Source organism: Aethalodelphis obliquidens, unplaced genomic scaffold (genome assembly GCF_003676395.1).
Source record: "Aethalodelphis obliquidens isolate GAN/ISIS:26980383/991018 unplaced genomic scaffold, ASM367639v1 scaffold21, whole genome shotgun sequence".
Classification (NCBI taxonomy): Eukaryota; Metazoa; Chordata; class Mammalia; order Artiodactyla; family Delphinidae; genus Aethalodelphis; species Aethalodelphis obliquidens.
In genome coordinates this window covers 15,811,921-15,827,141 of record NW_020837965.1, presented here as the reverse complement: position 1 = coordinate 15,827,141, position 15,221 = coordinate 15,811,921, and the positions used below count along the sequence as shown (strand labels likewise).

Here is a 15,221-nt window from a genome sequence, read left to right as displayed (position 1 = left end):
TTTTCCTTCTCTCTTAGAATTTCTCTTTTTTTGTTGTTTTAAATATTTATTTGGTTGCACCAGGTCTTAGTTGCAGCAGGCGGGCTCCTTAGTTGTGGCATTCAAACTCTTAGTTGCGGCACTCAAACTCTTAGTTGCGGCATGCATGTGGGATCTAGTTCCCTGACCAGGGATCGAACCCAGACCCCTGCATTGGGAGCACAGAGTCTTATCCACTGCACCACCAAGGAAGTCCCTAGAATTTCTTTTAACATTTCCTACAAGATAGGTCTACTAGCAACAAATTCCCCCAATTTTTGTTTGTCTGAGAAATTTTTTATTTCTCCTTCACTTATAAAGGAAAAGTTTCCAAGATACATAATTCTAGGTTGGTGATTTTTCTCTATCAACACTTTAAATATTTCACTCCACTTTCTTCTTGCTTGTATGGTTTCTGAGGAGAAGTTGGATATAATTCTTATCTTTGCTCCTCTATTGGTAAAGAGTTTTTTTCCTCCAGCTTCTTTCCAGATATTTTCTTTATTGTTGATTTTCTGAAATTTGAACATATGTCTAGGTGTAGTTTTTTTGGCATTTATCCTACTTAGTATTCTCTGAGTTTCCTGGATCTATTGTTTGGTGTCTGACATCAATTTGGGAGAAAATTCTCAGTCATTATTTCTTCAAATATTTCTTTTCTCTTTCTCCTTCTGGATTCCTATTACAAATAGGTTACAGCGCTGTAGTTATCCCACAATTCTTGGGATATTCTTTTCTGTTCCTTTCAGTCTTTTTTCTCTTATCTTTTTAGTCTAGGGAGTTCCCATTGTCATATCGTCAAGGTCAGAGATTATTTTCTCAGCTGTATCTAATCTACTAATGGGCCCATCAAAGGCATTCTTCATTCTGTTACAAGTGTATTTTATCTCTAGCATTTCTTTTTGATTCTTTATTAGAATTTCCATTTCTCTGCTTACATTATCCATCTGTTATTGCATGTTATCTACTTTTGGGTATTTCTCTCCCCTAGGTAAGTTAGGCTCTGTTAAAACCCTAGCAGGCTAGGCTCTGGTATAATAGTTTCTTCCGAGGGCAGGCCTTGTTCAGAAGAACAGGTGCTCTGGTGTATTTCAAAAATGGCTCACTTTCCCCTCCCCTACCTAAAGCATGAGGGGATTTTTCTCTAATATTCAGTGTGGACCTGGTAGAGCCTGTGAAGGTAAAGCTCACAGAAGGTGGGAGCCTCCTATGACTAGGTCCCTCTGGAGCTTCTAACTCAGACTTGTCCACACGAAGCTTCCAGCAACTTGTCAATTACAGTTCAAGTTTTCTTACCCAGGCACTGGTACCCTCAGATATTTCTGCTTATCTCCACGGCTGTTTTTGACTTTGACAATGAAAAGGGAGAGGGCCTTTCTCAGGTATGGGTCAAAATTCCTGAAACTTGTGATGAAGTCAAGGGAGGAAGGGTGGGGCCTGGAAGGACCCAGACACAGGAAAGGTTGGTCCTGATGGGAAGGGCAGCTGCAGGGACGGGCAGGGAAGCCTGGGGCAGAGGTAAGTGAAAGGAGAGCTGAAGCTTCCTGCATCTTCCAAACGTTTGCCAGATTGTTCTCTTCCTTTCCACCCCACAGGAGGTACAGATAAAAGCAGAGATGACCCCTCTTCAGAGCACTGATCTAAAGTGGGCTGCCTGTCACTCTCTCTCATCTACCTGTAGCTCTTCTCACTGTTTAGCACCATCTGGTATATTTCTTTGTTAGGGCTCATTGTCCATCTCCCAACACTAGAGCAGGCACTCTGTGGAGCAGGGCCCTTGCTGCTCCAGCCTCAGTACACAGAGCAATGTCTGGCCCACAGCAAACGTTTGTTGAATGACTGAGAGGCCAGAGGCTAAGAACCAGGTCCCCTTCTTACCCTGGCGCCCTCTAGACTCCACTCATGGAGGAGATGATTTTCTGGCTGGACAGGCTCCAAGCCAGGTCCCTCCCCCAGGCAGCCTTGCCTGATTGGCTGGCCGTCTGAGCACTCACCAGCGATGATGACCGCAAAGTCAGTCTCCACGTCACAGGCAATGACGTCCCCATTTCATATGTGCCTCTTCACGGCCTCCTTGACTTTGCCCATCCCAAGCTCATTGCCTCTGTCACCGACTGCTGGAGGGAAGGGAACTGAGTCAGGGCACAGGATCAGGCAAAATGTGGCGTGGTTATGGGGCAGAGCAGCCCCTTCACATGTGCCTCAGGGTGGGGAAAGGGGTTGGCTCTGGATACATTTTCACACTACCAGGAGATGCTGGACTTCTTAGGTATTCTAGAAACTTCTCCAGTTAAAAATGAGTCCAGGTTTGGAACTCAGCAGAGTGTGGCCGTGTCCACCGCTGGGTCACATTCTCCAGTCACAGATGGGGCGCCAGGTCCACGAGAGATGGTGGCATCCAGGACTTCCTCTCCTTGCCAGTAGCTCCGGCTCAGGGAGGGGCCACAAGGCCCTGAGTCTCATTACTGTGACCGGACAGCATTCCATTGGTAGAAGGGAACGGGTATAGGTTTGTTAAAGTCAATTCTGTAATTTAAAGCCTTCTGTTTCAAGTATGTGAAAGGTATGTGTGTCATTTTAGTTAATTTTAATCTACACCAGATAGGCGCCTGGTTAATATGTGAAGCAGCATAATGAGGAATTCACACCCCAGGGGTGGCCTGTTAGCATTTGAAAGAGACCACAGAATAAAGGCCAATCTGCTAGGCACCAGAAGGTTTGTTAATTATTGTAGCATAATAAATGCTAGAATAAATATGTTACAATAAGTAAATGTCAGAAATTTTCTTTTTTTTAAATTTTATTTTATTTATTTATTTTTGGCTATGTTGGGTCTTCGTTGCTGGGCGTGGGCTTTCTCTAGTTGCAGCGAGCGGGGCTACTCTCCATTGCGGTGTGTGGGCTTCTCATCGCGGTGGCTTCTCTTGTGGAGCACGGGCTCTAGGCACGCGGACTTCAGTAGTTGTGGCAAGTGGGCTCAGTAGTTGTGGCTCGCGGGCTCTAGAGCACAGGCTCAGTAGTTGTGGCACATGGGTTAGTTGCTCCGCGGCATGTGGGATCTTCCCGGACCAGGGCTCGAACCCGTGTCCCCTGCATTGGTAGGCGGATTCTTAACCACTGCGCCACCAAGGAAGCCCTGTCAGATATTATTTAATTCATTGGTGAAATAAACGGTGTTCAAGAGAGGTGAACTGGCTAGAAGTAATTACCAGGTAACTCCACCCTTGTAGGAACAAGATGCAAAAACTCTAACAAGCCCTGCAGCCTGTGCCCTTTGAGGTGGTGCCCTAGGAACACCATTTGGTCCTGCGTCCAAGTGTTTCTGGAGGAGTCTGTAGACTAGAGGTCAGCTGAATCTGCCTCTGGAAGGTAGTTGCAGCTGCCTCAAGATAACCATTCACCAAGGGGATTATCCCAGTGCCCCAAGGACAGAAGGCTGGGCCCCTCAAGCCTACAGAATTGTTGTATGACTGTTTTTGTGTCTATTTCTACAAATATGTGGAAGAATTCCACCAGAAGCAAGCATTCATTGCGTGATGGTGGAGAGGGGCCTGGAGCTGACTCACCTTGGACATCAGAGACCTGGTCTCGGCCAAAAGAATGCGATGATTGTGGATGACCAGACGCCCTAGGTCCTCACCCTGAGGATTTTTCTCAGAACAGTTTTCTAGATCCATGACAGTCCACTGAATGAAAGAAAATAACAACACCTAGCACTGATATCTTGTCTATTTCTGTCTCTGCCCTTTAACATTTTATGAAGTTCATCTTGTTCGCTCCTCAGGTGTGTCCCGTCTGTGGACTTGACCTCACTTTACAGAGTCTCTGAGAGGGGCAGGACCCGGGTAGTCTTGATTCTCAATTGAGTGTGATTCCCTGACAAGGCAGCTGCCTGTGGAACTGAGGAACAGGGGTGATGATGGAGCAAAGGAGGGAAAGGAGGGTTTGGGGGCAACTCTGTTGAGCAGGGGGCTGGTCAGCCACAGGAGGGGCTCAGGCTCCTGAGGCCAAGGGTCCAGGGGTCCACAAAGGGGGCAACTTGAAAGCACAGCCAGCTCCACCTGCTTCCTCTGGGATCTTGGGTGCATCGTTGGGGGAAGAGCATAGATCGGGGGTCCATTCAGCGGGGGAAGAGTGTTTGCTCTACAGTTTCTTTGGACCCTGCTGGCCCGTGCAGACACAGAAAGCCCTTCCGCTCTATCCTGGTAGGCCTCCCCAGCCCAGAGAGGCAGGAAGCATGAAGCCAGCCGCACTGGGAGCACCACACCCAAGGCCTCTTCTGGGAAAGACCAGGGCGATTTGTGGAAATTTTCTACTCAGCCGGGAAGGCTTTCATTGTCTCATCAAAACCCCAAAAGCCAAAGGCAACTAATGGGCCTGGGAAACATTCTGAAGTGTTTGAATGGACAGAAAAAGTAAATATGGAACACGACAAACGTGCCTTCATTTCTCCACGCTCTGGTTCCCACCCCAGGGGAGGACTGCTGGCATCCCAGTCACATCAAGCCTTTCAGAAATTCCTAAAGGCAACACGGTCCCACGAAAAGCATAGTCGGTAGGGCCCTGGGAGTCTGGACTCTACTCCTAATTACCTCCCTAGGCCTCACCTTTGGAAACTATACCTTCCTTACCTGCAGGTTTTAAGAGAGGCTTAAACAATACAATGATTGTGAAACCTCTTTGAATACCATAAATTTCTCTACAAACATGAATAATCCCATTATTAGCAATCATAATATCACACTGATCATACATTCAAGATATATTTAAAAATGAATAAACTTCATAAGATGATACAGAATACATATGGTACATTCACCCTGTATGACCAAAATAATATATCATGGCTTGAGCTTATTATTGTCATTATTTTATTATTAGATTTGATGTTTTAGAGTTGGACAAATAGAATATGCTCAGTTAAGTGTCATTTCCCTTTCCTGCTCGTGGGAACACTGGATTTCTAAATGTCAGCATCGTTATTGTCTATACCAACCAGAATAAACAAAGACCAACTCTGAAGTGGAAAACAGTGGTCCCATATAACTCCTTTTTGTCATGTGTTCAACAGTCAATAAAAAAGGTTTTTAGTGTTGACATGTTCTTGTCGCATTCTCAGCGCCCCTTGCTTACCAGTTGTTGAAATTCCAGAACTCTTCTGCACTGCAAGGAAAAGACCATCGATGGGGTCCACCAAGTGCTTGATGTTCCTCTTCCTTGCGTTGTAGTAATCGCCATCGGCAGCCCCTCCCGTGCGCTCGATCGCCACCAGATGGTCAAACCTGCCGGGGTGAGGGCACAGGGTCCTTATGGAGAGCCAGGTGCCTGGCTGGCTCATGCCTTCCTGTGTTTGTGCGAAGGACCCTTCCGTCTTCGTTTCCTTCTTTCCTACAGAACTTGGTTCAAAATCCACTGTGTGCCAGAGCCTGTGCTGGGCGTTGGTCTCTCAGATCATTTTAAGAAACAGTATCAGGGCTTCCCTGGTGGCGCAGTGGTTGAGGGTCCGCCTGCCGACGTAGGGGACACAGGTTCGTGCCCCGGTCTGGGAAGATCTCACATGCCACGGAGTGGCTCGGCCCGTGAGCCATGGTCGCTGAGCCTGCGCGTCCGGAGCCTGTGCTCTGCCACGGGAGAGGCCACAACAGTGAGAGGCCCGCGTACCGCAAAAAAAAAAAAAAAATAAATAAAATAAAAAAGCACACTTTCTAATTATAATAATAATACATATTATTGTAGAATATGTGGAACACACACACAAATCCCATAATAAAACAAAATTGATTTGGTTTCCATTAACTAAACCCCCTCAGAGCCGTTTGAGGTAGAATCTTTGCATATTCGCTGGCCTAGGACGAAGTCTTATCCAGAGGCTAACAGAGGGCCTGGGACGGGGATGGTGACCCAGTACTCACGGTCCCGCTGGTTCTGCAGGAGCTCCTGGACTGCTCTGTGGCCCAGTAGCAGTATCAAGGGGCGGTTGGGGGAGCTTTGGTTACCCCCATAAGCTCCATCATCAGCCCCTCACCCCCTCACATAAAGCCAACCCAAATAAGCACCTTGTCTATGTTAAAACCATACGGCCTCGAGACAGCTGCTCCCCACCCCAGCCTCCCCATGTTGTCACCGCAAGCCCTTTGGGAGCTGTCGCGGCCCCCCCAGTGGGTCGATGGGGCGAGCTGAGGGCAAGGAGCCAGATCACTGTCCGAGCTCCTGAAGCGCCCCTACCGGGGCTCTCCCAACCCCCCTTCTCCAGTTCCACCCCCCGCCTAGGGGGAAAGACAAGTGGAGGGCAGTCGTCCATCAAGGGATACCCATGAGGCACAGTCTATGTGTGACGTGACACCCCAGGGAATGGGGGGCAGTCACGACAGGTCGAAAGACCCAGCCCCTCTGTGTGCTGTGAGGGGCAGGCTGTTGGCCCCGCAAGGGGGTTGAATAGAACCAAACAACAATTCCTGGCTGTGTGACCTCGGGCAAGCCACGGGACCTCTCTGAGCTTTGGCTTCCCCCTCTGCAGAATGGGGTTAATCAGGCCCTCTCCCAGGATTGCTGTGGACGCAATGGTGTGATGTTTGCCAGGCACCAAGCTGGGGGCCTGGCACAAAGCAGGCGCTGTGTAAAGGCTGGCTCTTTATTTCTTTGAAGTTGGATTGAGGATACAGGATACTAGTAAGACGGGGCAGCAGGGAGCCACACAGGGTGGGGAACATAGCATATCCCCCAGGGGGGCACACAGAGAGAAGGAAGCCCAGGCAAGGAAGGGCGGGGCGAGCGGAGACCCTGCACCCAAGCTATAAAGAACCAGTTTATCAATTTATCTTCAAGACAGGGAATCAATGACTGAGCTTTCTTCTTTAAACATTTCCCAGGCTTTACTTATAAAAAAAGAACTGAAATCATTGTCATTAAAAGGCCAAATTGCTTCCACTTTCTTTGTCCACATGTAATGAAAGTTCTGCAAAATCTAATACAGCGAATTCCAAATTCCAAGCCACTGTGTGGGCAAGACCCAGTTCTGAGCTGAGGTCCAGCATGGAGCCGGCGGTCAGGTGAACAGGAGGGCAGAGCGACTTCTGGGAAAGTGGGCAGCAAAAAACACCCAGCAGGGCGTGGCCAGATGGAAGAGACTGCCGGCCTGTGAAGCAGTGGGCACGGTTGGCTCTCCCTTCTCCTTGGTGACAACACGGTTCTTGGTTTTCCTCCTTCCTCAGTGCTGATCCTTCTCGGACGAAGGATCCTGCTCTTCCCCTTGACCTCTGGGCGTGGAGCGTCCCAGGGCGCAATCTGGGTCCTTCTCTCTGTCTCCACTTATTCCCTCCATGATGTCATCCAGTGTCTTGACTTTGAGGCCATCAACACGCCAACTGTTCTCCAGTTCCTCTTTCCAGCCCAGATGGCTCTCCTGAACTCGACTCGTGGATCTGATTGCCTGCTGTCTTCCCCACTTGCATGTTTAATAGGTACCCACACTTTCAGTTACCCAGGCTCAAACTTGCACTCTTATAAATTTTTTCAAATTGTAATTGTGGTAAAACACACCTAATGTAAAATTTACCATCTTATCCATCTTTAAGAGTACCGTTCTCTGGCATTAAGCGCATTCATGTCATTGTGCAAATATCCCCACCATCCATCCCCAGAACTACGGGCCTCTCACTGTTGTGGCTTCTCCCGTTGCGGAGCACAGGCTCCGGACGCGCAGGCTCAGCGGCCATGGCTCACGGGCCCAGCCGCTCCGCGGCATGTGGGATCTTCCCAGATCGGGGCACGAACCCGCATCCCCTGCATCGGTAGGCGGACTCTCATCCACTGGGCCACCAGGGAAGCCCCATCCCCAGAACTTTTACATTTTCCCAAACTGAAACCCTGTACCCATTAAACACTTACTCCCCCTTCCCCCGACCCCAGTCCCCAGCAACCACCATTCTACCCTTTGTCCCTAAGATTTTAATTACTCTGCCCACCTCATACAAGTGGAGTCATACAGGTTTGTCTTTTTGTGACTGGCTTATTTCACTCAGCATAATGTCCTCAGGGTTCATCTGTGTTGTAGCATGTGTCAGAATGTCCTTCCTTTTCAAGGCTGAGTAACATTCCACTGTACGTACAGACCACACTGTGTTTATCCAGTCATTCGTTAATGGACGCCTGGGTTGTTCCCACCTTTTGCCTACTGTGAACAGTGCTGCTGGGTGTGCAAACGGGTGTGGAAATATCTGTTTGAGTCCCTGCTTTCAGTTCTTTTGGGTACACGCCCAGAAGTGGAATTCCTGAATCATACGGTATTTTCTATTTTTAATTTTTTGAGGAACTGCCATACTGTTTTCCACAGCGGCCGCCCCACTTTACACCCTCACCAACAGGGTGCAAGGTCAGGCCTGCTCCACCATGGTCTTCCCTGAACCAGTCCACGCCAATTCCATCCTCTCAGTCCCCTGCCCCGAACATGAGAGCAGTCACGACTCTACCTTCGAGACATAGATCTGGCTGCTTCTCACAACCTCCATCTCTACCATTCATCTCTCTGGGGTCCCCTGAAACCAGAGTCTGAGACAAAGACTTGGGTGCAGGTGGTTTATTTGGGAGATGATCCCAGGAGGGAACAGGGACAGTGAGGACGGGAAGGAGAAGCCAACAGGAGGGTTTGTGCATTTTCAAGGCAATGGGGTCTCCGTTCCTCCGGGACCTGCATGACTCCAAAAGACGGGAGGCAAGGCAGCAGCTCCCACTCTCCACGGGTTGAGGGGGCCCTGGAGGCATTAGTCCCCATACTTCCAGGCTGGGTGGTTTTGCAGGGGTTTTTGGAGAATTCCCCACAGAGCACTGGCCTGGGCCGTCTGTGTGACTCAGAGCTTCCACCCCAGCTGTGGCTGAAATCACTGGGGGACAGAAGGACTCGCCATAGGGCAGCAGCCTCGTCTCCCACCTGCCGTAACCTGGCCCATCTCCTTTCCCTACGCTTGTGCCTGTGGCTACCCGGGGGATCCGTTTGTTTTCTTTTTTAGCGGTACGCGGGCTTCTCACTGTTGTGGCCTCTCCCGTTGCGGAGCACAGGCTCCGGACGCGCAGGCTCAGAGGCCATGGCTCACGGGCCCAGCCGCTCCGCAGCATGTGAGATCTTCCCGGACCGGGGCACGAACCCGTGTCCCCTGCACTGGCAGGCGGACTCTCAACCACTGCGCCACCAGGGAAGCCCCTGGGGTATCCTTTAAAACCTAACCGTGACCTCTGTCCTCCATCCAGCTCCTCTTCTCCTTACCCACTCCAGGCCGGTCAGCTGGCTGCTGCCCTGTCTTAAGCCTGCCGGGCCCCCACTCCACCTCATAGCCATTGTCACAGCCAGGGACACTCTTCCCGCAGCCAGTCCAGGCCTCACTCTTGCACCCGCTTCAAGCCTTGCTCACATGGCACCCTGTCCAGGAGGTCTTCCCTGACCCTCTTGTTTAAGACAGCAGCCCACCCCTGCGCGCCCCCCTCATGCCTGGCCCGTCAGTCCCCGTTCCCTGGGTCCCGGGCCACTCTATTCCATAGCGTATCTCCTTCTAACACACTACACATGCACTGTATAATTTTCCTATGCTGTTTACCGTCTCCATTACTCCATGAGGGCAGGATGGCTATCAGTCTGGTTCACCGATGGATCCCAAAAGCCTTAAATAGTGCCTGGCACATATTAGGTACTCAATACACACTCATCGTGTGAAATGGATTCTGTATGTCCAGACACAGCCTTTTCACAACTTCTAACGTAGCAGGCGCTTTAGGATATGCCTTCCTGAGGTGGAAGCCCTTTTGAGAGGCTAAGAAGACAAAAGTACTTCTCTGAAGAATGCATTTTGAGGGACACAGAGAGACAGGCAGTCGGAAGCGCGGTAGGCTCCCGGCTGATGCCTGAGTGACACCCACAGAACGACGAGAGATGAGTAGCAGCTGTTCACCCTGCACCCTAGGCCGGTTCTGACACACTGACAGCAGCGTCACAGGCTCGCACGGTCAGCACTCTCGGCCCTGATGCCCATCTAGGTGTTCTGGGAACCTGGGAAGCGTGGGGCATCCTGCCCATTTGGGCTTTGTGGGACACGGCTGTCTCAGTCTCTCCACCACCCTATTCTCGACCATTCTACCCTCAACTCGGGGGTCCAGGCCTGTCCCGGGTGTCTCAGTGTCCTCTGCAGGTCATTCCTGCCTCTCACGGGGGGAAGCATGTGCACAGGTGGGATCATGGGGCCTGGTGGACCCGGCTTCAAATTCCAGCTCATCATCCCCACCTGGTTAGATCACCTGGCCCTCTCAGAGCCTCAGTCTCTTCATCTATAAAATGGGGATAAGGCTGTTGCTATCAAAGAGTTGTTCTGAGTGTTAAGGAAAACGCCCCGTGTCAGGTGCATAGCACTGTGCCTGGGCACCCGGAGGAAGTCCCACAAACGCTGACTCCCTCCACCCTCCGCCCACGAAGCCTCATCTGGCTAAAGGGACTCCCCTCCTCTCACTGCTCACCTCGCTGTACAGCCTCGTCAACAAGCTTCTTGTACAAATTCAAGGCTCTCTGGTCGACGACCATGGAGACCCCCTTCTCCCAGGCCTGCAGGAAGGCAGCCAGAGCCGCGGCTCCCGGCGGGCCGTCCGTCTCTTCCGGAGACTCGTGGTTGAGATGCGTGGGGAAGCCGGTGGTGCGGAGCACGGAGCGGGTGTGGGATGGAGACAGGAAGGCCCGCAGCAGCTTGCCTGGACGGAGCAGGTGTCCGAGACCTCGGCTGCCTAAAATTAGGCAAAAACAAAATTAAATCACAAAATCACATAACTGTGTTCCAAGTAGCATCTTATGGGGACAGTAGCTTGTTTTTTTGTTCGTTTGCTTGTTTTTGTTTCAGAAGTGGATTTGAAGGTGTGGCAGACCCCTCCTGGGCCAGTCGAGAAGGATCACTGGGTAAGGGGCCCACCAGCCTCTCTTTCAGTTAAGTGTGGCCTCGAGACCAGGTCCTCTCCATGTGACAATCGAAGAGCAGTGGAAAGAGAGTGGGAGTGGTGATGTGGCCTCCCCCTGGCCTGGTCGTACACCCACAGGCTCTACTCCAAGCTCTTCCCTTCCTGGGAGCTGGGCTGTTGACAGCCAGCGCCCCCTGGGGGTCTCACGATGGGATGCGGAGCTGCTGGGTCCCTGAGTGACCGCGAGGGAGCAGATCCCCTTCCTGCAGAGCTAGAACACTCACCCTGGAGGACCCGCCCTGGACTGCTGTGTGAGAGAGGCACACATTTCTGCTGTATGTATTTGAGCAAAGCCTCTTGGGGGTCATTTGTTAGAGCAGTTTAGCAAGCTCTAACCAATACAGGGAATACAGAAGGAGGAAGGGAAACAGGGCTGTCTTAGCTGGGGATTCCCCCAAAGCAGACCTAAGACAAGGGCTTGGGGCAGGTATTTCAGTGGAGAGGGAGCCCAGGAAGGAAGTCAGAAGAGGGAGGAGGTGAAAAGCCACGAAAGGATGTGTGAGTGAGCAGGTTAACTCCAAAGGCAACGGCGGCTCAATCCTGCTTGAGATCCTCTAAGAAACCAAGCAGTAGCCCCTGGGGACTGTCCTGCCAGAGGACAGGGAGACTGAGCCGTACGCACCAGCTCTGCCCCCTACTGCGTGAAGGCTGCCCGTCGGGCGTTGACTCCCCGGCACTTCTGGGCTGCACCTGCTCTCCTGGAGAAACAGAGAGACCCGAGGCCCAGGTGGAAAGCTGATGTGCTGGGAACTGCCCACTGCAGCTGCAGTGAACCCGGGGGGTGGGGGGGTGGGGGGTTGGGCTGGGCACCAGCTGCATCTTACAGATGCCACCGTGGCTGCCAAGCCAGTCCCAGAAGGCTGCACAGCCTCCGGACTCCCATCACATACCATTGTGCCTTCGTCGATGCTCAGGCCACCTCGGGGCGTATCTGTGCCGTGCAACGGGGGGATGTGACTTAGAACTCCCACCCCAGCTGCGGCTGAAATGAGAGGGGGGGCCTAAGGGATGTGGGGGGCGTCAACTTGCATTCGAGGTACCTGGACAACGTGGAGGGACACAGGGTGTGGATTCTGGTTATGGAGGAACAGCTCCAGATTCAGCATCTGGAAACGTACATTCAAGGCCAGGCACTGGCACGTCACAGCTATGTGACCTTGGCCTTGTCCCTTGATTGCTCTGAACATCAGTTTTCCTACATGGAGCTGGGGGTGGTCCAGGTGGAGGAAGGCTGTGAGGCAAGGGCCCCTCACGTACTGCCTGTGGGAGTAGAAACGGGAACATTTGTCCGGAGGGTGATTTGTACCTTAGATTTGTACACTCCACTGGAGCCAGCAATTCACTTCTAGGAATTTATCCTACTAAAGTGATCATGGGTATGTACACAAATGTAGTCATAAGGATGTTCAGTGCCGCATTGTTTGTGGTGTCAAATAATAGGCTATTAATAAAATGGTAGAACATTCATAAGATAGAATTCTATGCAAACACTATAAAGGATGTTGTGGTGATATTTAATGACATAGAAGGATGTTCACAATACATTTAAAAGGGAAAGAAGCAAGTCCTAAAATAGTATCACAGTATGATTCCTATATATATATATATATACATTCAGTCTTATAGGTTCAAGACTGAAGAAAAAGACTTTAAGGGCAAACATAAAACTGTTAATAATGGTTAATTGTGATGGGAACCTGGTAATTTTTATTGCCTCTTTCATGTTTTCTGATGTTTGTACAATAAACATGAATTACTGTTGATAAGTGGGGAGAAGAATAACAACATCTTAAAAGAAAAAAATTGGAATGTAACCTATTTAATAGGATGTGGTGAGCCCTGATAGAGAGAATAGGGGAGAGAGACCTTTGTCAACTTGAAAGCCGTCCATCCATCTATGATGATGTTATTATTAGCACAAACATTAACATTATAAACCTGCATTTCTTCATCTTCTCCAGGCACCTCAAACGCCAGCCATGTGAGGTCCTCTCAAAAATGACTGAGTGACTCTATTATTATGCTCTGTGACTGGTGTTCACTGTATGGCCATCAGTCTTATACCTGCTTATTTAATACAGTGGGAATCAGAAGCCTCTGTTGTTCTTGAGGGTTAAAGATGTTCCTTGATAAACAATATTGGCACCTCTGGACAGTCATAAATCTGCCTATCCCCCGAGCTTCATGCTTCAAGCCTTGACACACAGTTCATCCAAGCACTGAGGGTATTGCTGTGGACGACCTCCCAGATCATTTTGATTAAGCAACGGGAGCAACGTGTCTGCAGTAAATTTACTTCCCAGTTACTTTTTTATCTGAGCTAATGGCAGAGCTAACAATACATCTTCCCTCATGACACTTGTACTGAGCAGGAGAGCCGTCAGCCTGAGTAAGAATGTTTGTGAGACAGAAAGTATTGCAGAATTTTTAAAAATATTCACCACGGAGACCAGCTATGTCAGAAACTCTGTGTATACACAGCCACGACTCTATGTATGTGTGTGTCCTGAAACGTGCATCTGTAATGAACAGATATCCCAAACTTACTATGTGTTTTCATGAAAAGGAAACTGTTTTCTGCAGCATGAATGAATGAGTGAGTGAATGAACGAACAGACAAGCACCTTTCAGCAAACCTCCTCCTAACTGGAACCAGCAGACCCCTACTGGACCCCAGCAGCCCTGTCTCATGTCTAGAAAGTCAGCGGCTCTCAAACCACAGAAGGGCTATCCTCTGAGATGCCAAATACAATAAACATGTCGGCTGCAAACTGTTGTGAGGTTGTCTCTGCAGGGTCCTGCCCCACCAAGGATCCGCCAAGGAGGAGCAATCCAACACCCCCTCCTATCTCCGCTGCCCAGTGCACAAAATCTAGTCTACGCCCAACCCCAGGCAATGGCACAAAAGAAGACGATTTGGGACATTATTACGGAATGACGGATGACATTGGTTAAACAGTGGCAGTTGACTACCTAGGAACCATTCCTCTCCCTTTTTCTTCCCTACTCAACCCCAATTTAGTTCTGGATGGGAACGTGCCCACCTCCCAAACTCCCTCATACGTTTAGTGTTGAAAATTTGGGGGAAAAAAATGAAGAAAAAAAATCATCCAAAATCACGCTATCCAGAGATCATCACCGTTAGTATTTTGGTGCATTTACTTTTTTCCGGATTCATACACAGTATTAGCATTAAAAAAAAAAATCATACTGTAGACACAGTTGGCATGCTGCTTTTCCCCCTGAACATTCATCAGTGATGAACTTCTCCAGGTCCTTGAGGTGTGACTGCTTGTTTCTTACCGGGGTCGATGGCAATTATCATCTCCAGTTCTCTGACCCTCTGAGCGACTGAAGCTGACGCCATGCTGCAGTGCAAAGGATCCTGGGAAATGTGATGGACCTCTGGCATTCCCTCAGGGGTGAGACATCTGGCCGGAGCCGCCGTACCCTTCAGGTCAGTCATAACTGTGCAAGCCGGTGCGCTGGTGAAAGCCAGTGGCATCTCTAAGGCACACAACAGGAGGGTCTGAGCCCAGCCCACTTCATCAAACCCCGTCCATGCCCGTCTAGCCCACCGTTAACGGGAAAGATGGCGCCCATGCCTTGGCTTAGCTGGCGGCGCTCCTTACCCATTTGTTGGCACCAGGCCAGGACGAGCTGGCTTACGACTAAATCAAGTTCCACATTAAGGGGGGCCCCTGATTTTTAGGAAGGTGAAGATGGGTTGAGTGTGGGCAAAGAAGTGAGGTACCCACAGCTACAGTTGGGGCTCTAGGAGTTTCCATCAATGCAATCCTGTGGATATCAGAAAGTACTTATTAAACACTTGCAACGCATCAAGCCATCTGGCTTTACTTTGCAGCAGTTGTTAGATCTGCTAACAAATAGTTCTCTCTGAACATAGCTTCTATTTTTCTCATGTCCCCTATATTTTGCTTTGGTTTATGCTAATTTTGTTCTCCCCCACTAGATTCTGGGCAGCAGATGCACTGTAGCGTAGTTATTAAGACATGACTTTGCATGGTGAACACACTTGAGCGTGAGATGTGACTTTATCCTCTCTAAACCTGTTTCTTCAACTGTAAAATAATGATAATGCCTCATCTGGTTGTTGTCAGAAGTGAACTGGAAAATGCACATAAAAGTGTTTAGCAAAGTGCCTGGTCCAGTGTAAGCCCTCGGTATAGGTGATGCTTTGCATTACTGAACCAGGT

The 15,221-nt window shown here is 49.9% G+C and overlaps 1 protein-coding gene across 1 annotated transcript in view; it reads right to left on the bottom strand.

Annotated features, from left to right (window-relative positions):
- DGLUCY (D-glutamate cyclase) overlaps positions 1 to 15,221 on the bottom strand; it is a 47,156-nt gene that overhangs the window by 19,200 nt on the left and 12,735 nt on the right. The window contains exons 7-9 of the mRNA XM_027120865.1: positions 14,308 to 14,511; positions 10,516 to 10,776; positions 5,152 to 5,430 (exon numbers count right to left, since the gene is read on the bottom strand). Of these exons, the coding sequence (XP_026976666.1) occupies positions 5,152 to 5,430; positions 10,516 to 10,776; positions 14,308 to 14,511 (744 nt within the window). The remainder of the gene's footprint in view (positions 1 to 5,151; positions 5,431 to 10,515; positions 10,777 to 14,307; positions 14,512 to 15,221) is intronic.